This window comes from Lathyrus oleraceus, chromosome 6, assembly GCF_024323335.1.
Source record: "Lathyrus oleraceus cultivar Zhongwan6 chromosome 6, CAAS_Psat_ZW6_1.0, whole genome shotgun sequence".
In the NCBI taxonomy this organism is placed as follows: domain Eukaryota; kingdom Viridiplantae; phylum Streptophyta; class Magnoliopsida; order Fabales; family Fabaceae; genus Lathyrus; species Lathyrus oleraceus.
Genome location: NC_066584.1, coordinates 47,090,403 through 47,103,802, shown reverse-complemented (window position 1 = coordinate 47,103,802; position 13,400 = coordinate 47,090,403). Strand labels below are relative to the sequence as shown.

Genomic DNA, 13,400 nt, shown 5'->3' with positions numbered 1-13,400 from the left:
CAAAAGTTATCTCAAAGGGTGAGGTTGTCCTCACATATTTTTACACCCAACATCCGGGAACCTAATAAATGTGGGATTTCAAACAAACTCCAACAACATAACTACTAACTTCAAGACCCACCCTCACGCCTAGCGTGGGCCTGGGTCAAACACCCACATTGCAGTCCTTAACCCGACTTTGATACCATTTCAAATGTGCTTGGATTTTAACCCCAAAAACTATCTCAAAGGATGAGGTTTCCCTCACATAATTATACACCCAACAGTCCGTGAACCTAAGCAATGTGAGACTTCAAACAAACTCCAACAACACAACTACTAAATTCAACAATTTTTACTTTACAACTTCTTATATAAAAATTAGTATGCTTAATGCAATCTTTGTAGGGTCGAAATCTTTCTTATCACTTGATACTAGATTCGCCGTGTATACTTTCACGTACAAGATAGCCATCAACGCGATTGGGGCGGTGCTAGACCAACGATATGAAAAAGGAGTGGTGATAGACTAACGATATGAAAAAAAAATATGATATATACTATGGGAGCAAGGTCCAAAATGATAATTAGGTAAATTATACTACCAATGAGAAGGAACTCACAGTAATATTTGCATTAGAATATTCTACTCTTATCTAGTTGGCTTCAAGGTTATTATGTTTATAGATCATGCAGTGTTGAGACATTTTCTAGCCATGGTTGATTCCAAACCTTGTATATTGAGATGGATTCTTTTGCTACAAGAGTTTGACCTAAATATCAAAGACAATAAGGGAGTCGAGAATGTGGTGTTTGATCACTTATCAAGAATGTAGAACTCTGAAGTCACAAATAAATAAATAAAAGTATATTGTAAGAGTTCGCATATGACAAATTATTTTTGGTTACTAAAAGACTATGGTTTTCTAACATGGCTAATTTAAAAGTTGAATATCAAGTTCTAGAGAACTTTACATGGCACCAATGGAAGAATTCTACCGTGGTGCCAACTTTTATCTAGGGGAGGATCCATATTTGTTCAAGGTAGGTCATTGTGGTATAATAAGGAGAAGTGTAGCTAGAGAATAAGCTAAATTATCATGTGACATTGTCATAGCTCAACTTATAGAAACCACTATAGTGGGGAAGAAGAACAATAAATATTCTGTATAGTGGTTTTTTGGTAGTCAACCTTGTTCAAAAGAAGAGTATGATTCGTGAAGAACTATAGTAAATTCCAATGAAGATATAGTATCTCAAAGAGGAATGAAATTCCCATCAATGGAATCTTAGAGGTTTGACCATTTGATTTCTTTGGGCATTGACTTCATGGGTCCCTTTTCTCCTTATTACTTTATTCTTCATATTTTAGTTTGTGTTGATTATCTTACTAAATAAGTTGAAGAACTATTTATTATTGCTAATGATGCCCCCTACTAAGGTTAACTTCTTGAAAAAGAATATGTTTATTAGATTTGAAGTACATAGAGTTTTAATTAGCAATGGGGGGCACATTTTTGCAAGAATTATTTGTAGACTCTATTTTCAAAATACAACATGAAGCACAAGGTGACCACTCGGTATCATCCATAAATTGATGGGAAAGACGATGTATCCAACAGATAACTGAAGTAGATCCTAGAAAAGACTGCTAACACGTTTAGGAAAGATTGATTAAAGAAGTTAGAAGAGACATTATGGGCATAGTATAACAGTACAAGACACACAGTGTATTGTCCCCCTATTTGTTGGTGTATGGAAAAGCTTTCCATGTACCTATAAAGTTAGAGTATAAGGTGTAATGGGCAATCAAGTTTTTTAATTTTGATCAAGCGGTGGCAAGAACATAAGATTACTAAAATTGAATGAGCTTGAAGAGAAGTGATTGTAAACTTATGAGATGAGGACCAACAGAAACCATGATAAGAAGCTGGTGAATAGATGTTTCTACAGCGGGTTATAATTCTTATTATTCAACTCCTAATTAAGGTTGTTTATTGGGAAACTAAAGTCCAAATGAGTCCAAGTGATCAGGTCTATTTTTGGTGAAAGATTTATCACTACATAGGATAGTCGAGTTACAAGAACAACGCACCACTACCACCTTCAAAACAAATGGGCAGAGGTTGAAATCGTATCATGGGAGTTGAATCCCGTATAAAATGGTATCTTTGGTGTTGAATGGCCATTAAGAGAAGTCACGCATCAAGCTATTGTTATAATGCTCATATTGTCACAGTGAATAAGAGAGAGGTTGAATTTAATGCTTAGTTCACATAGACGTGACAACGGAGGGTGAGGGTGATTTTTACCTTCCATATGAATCCACGAACAAATCTTGTTCTGCGTCTCGATCCTCAACTGTGATAAAGAATCAAAACTCAAACTCGTTCTAAATGGGTTCGGGTTACTTTCAGATATCTCTGCTCTGCCACCATTCATGTAATGGGATCAATTTTTTAAGCATAATAAATAATGCAATCTCATAAAATTTCATACATATACTTCATCAAAGCATAGTCATACATTTAATATTTCAAATCATCAAAATTAAATATTATAGCACATAATAAAATAAATGGGACGAGTTTGAATGGGTATTAGTATCTTGATTCCCCAACCCATCCTAATATTTTATAATCAAACAAAAAAATTATCTCAATCATAACATGTTTTTTCCATCAACCTTGGGAATTATCTCAATCATAACAGGTTTTTTCCATCAACCTTGGGACAAATTTGAGTGAATCTTATCGGATACTTGTCATGACTAAACTATATTCACCTTTCAAAACACTTAACCATTAGGCTTGTGTATTTTATTACATTTAAAAAAATAGATTTCTTTTTTATATTTTCAAAAATGATTTTTAAAAAAACATTTTAAAAATTAAAAAAAAAATGTTTTTTATAAATTAAAAAAGAATTATTTTGACAACATGTAACATAAATATATATATTTTTTAAAAAATAAAACTTAATTGAAATTATATATTTTTTAAAAAGATATATCTCAACAAAAATGAATTGTATTAAAGATTATTTAAAATAACTTCAAACTTAAATACTTTTTTGAAACTGAATACCCAAAAAAATTATAATAAAATGTTAAGATACTTAAAATAAATAACATTCTAAGAACAATTTAAACCAAACTTTCACATAAAAGTATTTTTTAAAAATTATTCTTTTTTTAAACAAAAATATTTAACACCATCAAAATCATTTTTTAGTCTTAAAAATGACAAAGTTGTGCAAGTGTGTTGCCAAAAATCGTACGCATGTGTCTTATTCCAAAGAATTCTTGAAGCCAATTCAAAGAATTCAAGAATTCAAGAATTCTTGAAGCCAATTACACGAGTGGGCATATCACTCGCCATCGTAGATTGAAGTGGATCTTGTTACGTGTAAATAAAATGGAGAATGAAATGGAAATGCAGCAACCAAGTTCTTGATACAATCATGATACTACAGGAAAAAAAATCACTCGTAACAATAATATGTCCTTACAAATTATGTGTAAACAAAAACAGCTCACAACAAAAGAACACCAGCAATCTAAAAGGGGGACTGGCATTTAATTTACATATCACATTCCTTACATTCCATGGAAAATCAAAATTCAAAATTTGTTAAGCTCCCATTACATAAAGAAAACTAGACGCCCAAATGATGTTGCTAAGTGTAAGTAGGACATCATGTTGAGATACAAACATGACCATGTCAAGACAGTTCTCAGTTTTAGTCTTCGTCCATGCCAGCAGGTTGCTCTCTCCTGCCAGGTCCCCCAGCCGGTTTAGACATGATAATCTGAAAACGCCAAAATACCAATCACATAAATTTATGCATATATGAAATTGATCAAAATCATGCATCCAATGTCAAACAGGATGAATATTCACTGTCAAAGAAAAACATGTATACACCATAAACTAGTGTTGGTACACCCCCAGGTCAACCGTATTCAGTAAAAAGAAATAGTCATGCCATCAAAGTAACTACAATACTTTACTTCCATCAACTATATTTTGAAGTTCAAACATGGGCCACAATCACAATGCTTTTGGTAATAAAAATATGAATGATTAGGGATGTAATTCAAGCAAGAATTTATCACAAAATAGATTAGGTAGGCAACAATAATTTATTTTATTGATATGAATGATAGGATCGAACAGTACACAGGATTAGAATGAGTCTCTGAGGGATAGGTCAAGTAAATGAGCAGGGACACTTGAAAGAGTTTGAGAACGAGGTCAGAAGTCCAAACCATGTCCCTAACAACCGACATAACATACTATTTCTTTTTACTCTAATTATAAGATTTCTTTGTCCCTAAATATAAGGCCTTCAATAAATTTCTAGATATACTTATTGCTATCTAATTATTAATGTTCTCAGTTTGTTTGTATCTAATTATTAATGTTCTCAGTTTGTTTGTCCCTAACCCTTCCTCACTGTCTCTATCTAAGAACACCAAAATCCACTGTTACAACAAACTCCAATTAGGGAAGTGCATGTTAGAAGAAGAATAATCCTAGACACCAAATGGGCTGGCTTAGTTAGGCCTTGTAAGCTAAAGGTGTTGGTGAAATTGTTCGAGTTTGTTAGCTCTCTAGTAGTCGAAGCAGGATATAAACAGATGGAGAAAAATGTATTTACTAAACCATTAATGCTCAACTGTTTGAGCTTCTGTGCTCAAAAGAAAAAATGTGCTTTTTTTTATTTTAAAAAAACGAAGAAAAAAAAATGAGGGATATACTTGTTAAGTTGACAATCTGGAATTAAAAGGGAACAATCAAATACCAATTACTTCCAGTGATTACCTGGTCCACCCGTAGAACAGTGCATGCAGCATCAGCAGCATATTTAAGAGCAAAAAGCCTGAGCACATAAAAACAACAATCAAACTTGTGATCAAATGGTATGAGGTAAAACACTTATTTCAAATATAAGCAATTGAAAGAAGGGTCCTCATTTGTCAAAGTATCAGTAATTGGAAACACTTCCAACAACAGAAAGCAAATTAGAAGGAAAGTAGTTTACTTAGTCACGTAGAGATCCCAAACATGTGTTGTTGTGACATCCTTACAAACACCCTCTTCCAAATCAATGCCAACTTTGGAGTTTCCTGATGCATGTTCTGCATAGAGAGAAGATATAATCTCCATTGCATTTAGCCCACCATTCTCTGCCAATGTTCTAGGAATCATCTCAAAACTTTCAGCAAATTTTGCTATAGCATACTGATCCAATCTGCAGAGCCATTGCAAATCTTTAGTACTTCCCTTTCATGTCTGAATTATCATAGAAGCAATAAACAAAACAAAAAAAAGCACCTATTTTTAAAGGAAAGGAAAAATGATCCAAGCCCAATGTAAGTAATAAAAATCTCTAACTTGCAATCAAGTTATGATTTTATAATTTTTAGGACAGGGATGCCATTTTATCACTTGTCAATGTGGGCCTTGAGTTCTCAAACACATTCTCAATAGTATTGGACTTGAAACATCAATAATATGGTGAGTGGCCGGACAAATCTAGGATAGTTTCTAATATGATCTTAGTTTTGGGTCAACTAAATCCTACAAAACCGATTTCTAAGGTGAAGGAGTTAGATCTCTTATTAGTATTCCCATTATATTATTAGGCTGCAGTTACTATACTATTAGGCTGCAGGCAGTAGTTATGCATTAAGGGTGCAATTATGTTATTAGATTAGACGTTACTGAATAAAGAGGAAATTGAAGGAAAAATCAGGGGAGGAATTTGAAGGAAAAATCAGGGGAGGAAATTGAAGGAAAAATCAGGGGAAGAAATTGGGACTGGATATTGGTTGGGAGAGACCAAGCTCTAGAATTCTTGGAAGGGAGAGACCCAAGACGCTTGAATATCTTGGGAACATGTGCAATCCTTGTGTAATTCTTGGGAGGGAGAGACCCAAGACTCTTGAACTTGGAACCCGTGTGTAGTCCTATTCTAATTTCAACAAAAGTTATTTTTATTATATATTTGGTACCAGCTTCTATCAACTGGTATCATCAGGGCATTACGATCCTGGGAAATTGATGGTTTTAACAAGGAGAAAGCAATCACATGTTGTAGATTTAGAATGTGGTTCAGAAAGCGCTGATTCCTATGCGGCAAATTCTGGAACAAAATATTGGAAAACAAAGTCAGAGAGCACTTGGAAACCCAAAGACAATTACAATTCTTGGCTGAAATGGTGCACAACATTTCCAAATATGGAAGAGCGCCAGGAACATTTGGAAACGCAAAGACAGTTACAAGCCGTGGTTGAAATTGGTGCACAAAATTTTTGTGCACACAAATCCGAATGACAATATAGAGAAAGTGTGTCACGGAGGGCGTGACTGAACTGCACATCAATTTGTGTCCAGATTTTGAAGCCACTGGGGAACCGGATGAAACTATCATTGAGCAATTTCCTACATTTCAACACTATGAGAACAACATCATTCTTTTGGGGGGAGTATTGTTAGATCTCTTATTAGTATTATTATATTATTAGGCTTCAATTATGTTATTAGACGGTTACTGAATAAATAGGAATTGAAGGGAAAATTAATTGAGACTAGATATCGGTTGGGAGAGACAAAGCTCTCGAATTCTTGGAGGGAGAGACCTAAGACTCTCGAAGTTCTTGGGAACCCATGTGTAATCCTATTACATTATCGGAAAATTCTTAGTTGGAAACAACCATAACACATAATTATACACACAGCCAATCACAATTTTTTTATTAATTAAAAATAAAAATGAAAATTTCTCTCCCCTTCATATCACAGCTACCCCATGAATCCAATTAAAAAAGAAATTAAATTTAAAATAAATTTAAAATTTTCTCTCTTCTTATTGGATGTTTCTAAGAATATGAATTTAAGTGTGTTTCTATGCAAGTATTTCTCTACATTATCAATAAAAGTAAGTTATTTTCTATTATAGTTCTATGTTGGGTACCAGTTTCTTTCAGAGGGTTACCCCACTTATGAATACTAATCAAGCCATATTACTTATGAAACAGACAACTCTGAGATTGTGTCTTCATGTCCGATGCCCATACGACACTACATGTGTCTGACAACTCGATAAGTGTCCCATAAACAACTTTTTTTCTTGGCTTACACACATCCTAGACCTACTTGAACACATCTTAGACACATTTTACGAGGCTTAAAAATATACCGAAGCAATAATGATCAATAAAGGAGTTGAAACTGAGTTAGAAACTTAGAATCCTTTCTTTTTCTTTAGAAAATTCCATAATTTAAGTTTTTGGTGTATAAATGCATGTGTTCTTGGAATGGGTGTCATGAATTTAGATCATTTGACTTTTATACACCTAAACCATTACTAACGGACATCTCTTTTTTTTGAGAAACAGAGAGATCTCTACATGTTGAATACGCTCAATTTGATTACATCAATTTTAACTATTTAGTAAATAGATGAATGAAAGTGAACGACTATCATATCTTGTTTTAATTATCTATTTTAGACTTTATATAAAAAATGTTCAGATCTTACTTAATTTAGACATTTTATCAATTTAGACTTTTAGAGTGTAACCCAGGTGGGACCTAACTCTATCCAACAAAACTGACTTTTAAGGTGAGGGTTGCCCCCACTCATAACCCCTATTCAGACTATACTATTATCCAATAGGGGACTCCCAAAGAAAAGTTAAAGGGAAATACAACTAACCCTGTCTCCTTGAAAGAAAATTCTTTCACCCTCTTAGCTAACTCAATTTCAGTTGCAGCAGCTCCAGGCACAATACGGCTATCCCTGCACATGGCCTGATAAATAGTTGCATAAAATAAAACAAATCAGTATTACTATTTCTAAAAATAAAATCCCTTCAAAAGTTATCCAAAAAGATGCAGTAACAACCTGCCTGTTTGCAGAGACTATATTTTTAAAAACAATTTTCTAGGGGATTAAGGCACAATACAGTCAACTTGATAAAGCAATAAAAGCATGCAACATCAGCAATTACCTTGTAAGTGTTCACTCCATCATCAACTGCTCTTTCAATATCATCAAGTATACTATCAGTACTTCCTCTCAAGACAACAGTTGACACAGAATTGCCACCTTCTTCATTTTTAACAACTGTAACCTGCATCATCATACCAAAAAAATTAGAGGGAAAACCACATGCAACACTGAAAATGGAAAACTACCAACGGAGTAAAGGGGACACGCGAGCAATGAACCAAGAATGTAACAAAAACAAGACAATCATTTTAACATACCCTTGCACCACCAATTTCCTCAACTGAAATAGAATCGACATATCCAAGATCATCTGGATTTGGTTGACTAAGCTTCAACTGTTGCAGGGAAAAAAAATTAAAAAGAAGGTACAGTAAAAGAAGATTCTCTAAGAAGTGAAAGATAAAAAAACACACCATAGCAACAGCACCGGTTGTACGGCAAAATCGACGCAGTTCAAACTTAGAACTGATTTTCAGAACCATAAGCCTGCAAGCATGAATTTTGAGTAAGAAAACCACAGACATAGCATCATAGCATGACTTCAAAATTCAAATTGAAACTGATGGTTTCATAGTTAATTCTTTGATGTACAATAGCATGAGGCAATTAAAAAGCACCAAATTATGAGAAAATTCACTTACTTATAACGCTCGCAAAAATGTAAAGCCATCTCTCCTACTGCCCCTCCGCTTACAACCACTTTGGCACCAGAATCAACTACTGCCTTGATGAGCTCCTCTACTTTAGCCTCTTCAGTTTTTGAATAATTCTCTAGCTATAGAAACCAAAAATTCAAAAACAAGAGCATTAAGCACAGAAGTTGCCGTACTTTTTAAAAAACAAAAGTAAATAATCCATGAACTACAAAAGGAAAATCACGTCTATTAGATAATAACGGTATCAGAATCAATAAAATAGTTCTTGTCATAGTGTTACAAGTTTAAAATAAAATACCAAAATAATTTCCAAATAAAAGCTCTACCAATGACAGATATGCACAGCAGTCAGTTAGATCTAATAATCAGTGCCTCTATTTTCATGGTTTTTCTTTTTGCTCTATCTTCCACTGATATCAGCTTTGAACCCATTCCTCCCCTTCCTCTCCCTCACCATCTCCTTCTCCCATGACCCCTCCAAATGCTGTCGTTCTTAAATTCCTCAACAGAAGATTTAACCACATTTATGCTGTTGTTGCTATCGCATGCATCAAACCTCGAATACATTTATCCAATGTTGGTCGGGGTTGAAACGGTTTCGATTAGGTGAGATTTTGAGTTTTTTCTGGGGGAATCTAGAGATGAAGAGACAGTGTGATTGATATTCAAGCCTTCTTTGGTGTGCATAGTCCATACCCAATGATTGAAATGCACTGCCAACAAGCATGTCCAACAACAAATTTTGGGAAATTGAGTTTTTCTTCTCTACTTATTGGTGGCAATGGAAATGAAAGATGAATTTGATTTGATACCATAGGAAGTAGAAAGAGGTGAGTGTCTGGTTGACATTCAAGAGGCCTACTGCCCCAGATTTTATCAACATTTTTTTTTCTTTTTCCAGTATACTGGATTTGCAATCATTGCGTCCTACAACTAATTCCCTTTTCAAATTTCCTTTTATGAGGATAAGGGAATGAACCTCTATCTTGTTTACACAGAAATGAATACCACAATTAGAGCTTAAAAACATTACAATCTAATAAAACAGAATAAAAAGTAGTATCAAAACAAGTCATTTGACATACCTGCTCAGCTGAATGTATGAGAACTGTTCCTTTAGTTTCGGTTGCAGATGTATCAACGCCACCCGCAAACACGGCAACCTAAAATAGCATTGACAAGAGACCTCAGTACTAGACACGGTATGAAGATCTGTAATAACATTTCATGATGGGGAAAAATTCTTATAAAAAATGAAACAAGTATAGTAACAAATCATGCTTCTTGTCTTCTTGATGTTCTGACCAAAAAAATCTAGGAGTATATGGATTCGACCAAAAGCGGGAGAGAACAAATAACTCTTCTTTAAGATTACTTCAGCATCACAGCTGAATTACAAAATGTCAACATGGTATGTGCCCTTTGGAAATGATGAACCAAAGCAAAATCATAAAAAGAGGTCTTTAATAAGCTAAGCAGGCACGTGGTACATGTAATAATAAAAATAATAATAATAATAATAATAATAATAATAATAATAATATAATAATAATAGTAATAATAATAATAATAATAATAATGTATAATGATAGCAAATGCTTCTTTCGGGACCTAAAACTCATTAAACAGACATGCTGAGAAATTCTAGTTATCTATAGTAATGGAAGCAAACACAAATCAATCTAAAAAATAACATCCATGCATCAATTAGCTAAAATGGCAGCTTGTGCACAATCTTGATTATGATTTTCTAATGAAGCCACAACTAAAAAATGACACTCCAACTCCTATTTATTCAGTTGTTCTACCTTCTATAATGTGCTACTTTTATCATCAGACCCTTTATTTATCATTTATTTGTAAGGATATATCATTAGCTGGGAGAATGTATTGGGCAAATAAAATAGATTTGAACCAAGAGTACAGCCTTGATAATCAAACTATATGCAAAACTAAAAGTAAGCCTCCATGCAAATCAAACTTTTTTAATAATGAACTGCTGAAAATCACACTTAAGGCTTATCATGTGCCTAACAAAGTTGTGACGAATATCAACCTATAAACAACATAGTAGACTCCCCAATAGAACCCCAAAAGCCCCAAATATAAAGAAAAACTAACCTTTGCCTTTTCAATTCTCTTTATACTACCAACAGCATCATTTCTCAGAACCATTCCCCGAACAACTGTACTGTTACGCAGGCCTCCTCCCAAGAGTTTTGCAACACGAACATTGTCCACATTAAAGTTTACAGGATTTTTTGGACACACTTGAATGCATGCCTAAATTTTCCAAACCGAAAAAATGTCAAGTGGTGTGCCTGCAGAGTATGTTGTAATCATAGTAAAACTGAGTGATAAGGATATACTCACATCAGCGACAAGGGAGCATATAGTATCCTCTTGACCGAATTGCTTGCTGGCAACAGCTGCTTTCATTCGAGAAACAACTTGCTCCTTATCACGAACATCCATATTGTCTGAACCTTCCTCAACAAGTTCGTCCAATATTTCAACAGTCTGAAATAGGATAGGGACTTAGAGAGAGAAAAAGTATGGCATTTAAAAATAAATCACTAAACCATGTTGGATAGAGGAGTTTGAAAGGGACAGATAAAGGAGGCTCAACCTTTCGTTCTGCATAAACATTATTTGAGACCTTTTTGTTCAAATTCAAAATTGAAAGGATTTATAACAAAGATTAATGTGTTATTTTTCAATAACCACTTGTTTATCTTTATTAACATTTTATAACTCACTCAATTTAAAAACAGAAAGTATCTATTTCTCTCCAAATCCATCCATAAAAAATATTTTGATATCTGTGCATCTAAAGGAAAGTGTGGTAAAATTGAACTGAATAAATTTATTGTACCATTGTTTGAACATTTTTTTAAACAGAAGAAAAGCAAGTTCCATCCCATATCTCCAAAACAAATTAAGTGGATGCAAGATAGTATCGAATGGGGTTGTATATGTCCTCATATTTCATTTCATCCTATCTTATATTTTAAACAATCCATTTCACATGAAACTAATAACCAGTGTCTTCAAATAGCAGATATAGCCTCCTTATAGTGCTATAGGGTAAGGGTAACAATATTTTAACAAACCATTATCGCGATGCAATAGGCGGTTTGATATAAAGTGTTAACAATTAGCAGCTAAGTTAAACAAACTGCTATTTTCAGCAATCTTCAATTGACAACACTACTAACAATATCATTTAATTCCATTAAGGATCAAAATCCAAATAACAAGAACCTAACAAACCTTATTAATAGCTTTAGTATATCCACTAATAATCTCACTAGGATGCAAACCCATCCTAATAAGCTCCTCGGCACCATGAAGCAACTCGCCGGCAAAAGAAATAGTCAAATTAGCACCATCACCAATTTCCTCTTGCTGAGCCTTACTAGCCAACACCAAAATCTTAGCAGCAGGATGTTGAACTTCAAGTTCATTCACAATCGTAGCAGCATCATTCGTCACAAAAAGTTTATCCAAATGATTTATAACCATCTTATTCATCCCTAATAACAACATAAACAACAAATCAAAGTAGATCACAAACAAAAACTTCACCAAATCTAAAGAAAATGCGATAATGTGGTGTTAGGTTAGGTTAGGTTAGGTTAGATTAGGTTACCGTTGGGGCCGAGGGAAGTGCGAGTGATGGTGGAGAGTTGGTTACAGGCATCGATGTTTTTGAGAACGGCTTCGTCGAGACCGGAGAGATGCTTGTGACCTTCTTTGAGCATGGATTGCATACCGTAGGACGACTGAGAGTTGAAACCTACCATGTTCGCTTCTCCGGTTAACGGTGGTGGCTGCGATTTTTGGTGTGTGTGAGAGGGATGAGAAGTTTGAAACCCTGTAGTTATGTTGTGTGTATACCTAAAGCCGCGAAATGAGTGAGTAGAGTTGGAGGATTTGAGAGCCCTAGGTAGCTCGGGCTTTGGAGGATTTTTAGTGCAAATTTTACAAGTGTGATTAATTTTTACAATGTAGGAAAAGATTTCCACTTTTAAATATAGTATCTAATTAAATTATGCGGCTCTGTCCGAAATTATACTCCATTTTTTTAAATGAATGTATAAAGTTTTTGCATTTCATAAACATTATATTTCTATTAAATTAATTTTATTAAATTATTGAAAATAATATATAGAGTAATAATTCAATGATACAATTAAAATATACAATTATTGATATATTAAAAAATGAATTTTGAACTAATTGGATGTGAGACCATAGTTAGATGGAGTCTTCATATATATCTCTACTTGATTTTCATAAAAAAAAAATATTTTTTAACTTTAAATTGGTGTAGTTCTAAACGAAGTGAGCATCAAGAGATAAGGAATTGAACAATATTCATCTTTTTTAGTGTAAAAAATATTTCATCATAATCAATATGATGGATTTGAGTATATTCTTTTATCACTAGTGTAAGACCCCAATTTTGGCCCTAAGATCCCTCATGGCATCATAACATTGCATTTGCAAAGCCTCAAGGATCATAAGCATCTTGGTTCCCCTTGCCTTTGGGTGGGACCTCTTGTGAGTGGTTTGGATTCACCAAGCATGCTTGAATTGTGTATCATTGCTTTTCTCATTTTTATTTACTACCCAAAAGCACAAAAATATGTCACTAACATTTCTTGTTTGTAGCTTGAGCAATCATAAGGTCTAAAGGCTTCTAGGAGATCCTTTGTGCAATGAAAAGGTCAATAGAAG

General features: G+C 33.9%; 1 protein-coding gene across 1 annotated transcript; it reads right to left on the bottom strand.

The window, feature by feature from the left end:
- Positions 1-3,448: 3,448 nt before the first annotated feature.
- On the bottom strand, positions 3,449-12,662 carry LOC127097559 (T-complex protein 1 subunit theta). The gene is made up of 13 exons (XM_051036050.1): positions 12,310-12,662; positions 11,931-12,193; positions 11,031-11,177; positions 10,779-10,940; positions 9,743-9,820; positions 8,643-8,776; positions 8,415-8,487; positions 8,259-8,336; positions 8,000-8,122; positions 7,705-7,799; positions 5,026-5,235; positions 4,806-4,863; positions 3,449-3,789 (listed from the first exon to the last, which is right to left on the bottom strand). The coding sequence occupies exons 1-13, from the start codon at positions 12,461-12,463 to the stop codon at positions 3,721-3,723; spliced, it is 1,644 nt and encodes a 547-aa protein (XP_050892007.1). The 5' UTR covers positions 12,464-12,662; the 3' UTR covers positions 3,449-3,720.
- Between the last annotated feature and the right edge of the window lie 738 nt (positions 12,663-13,400).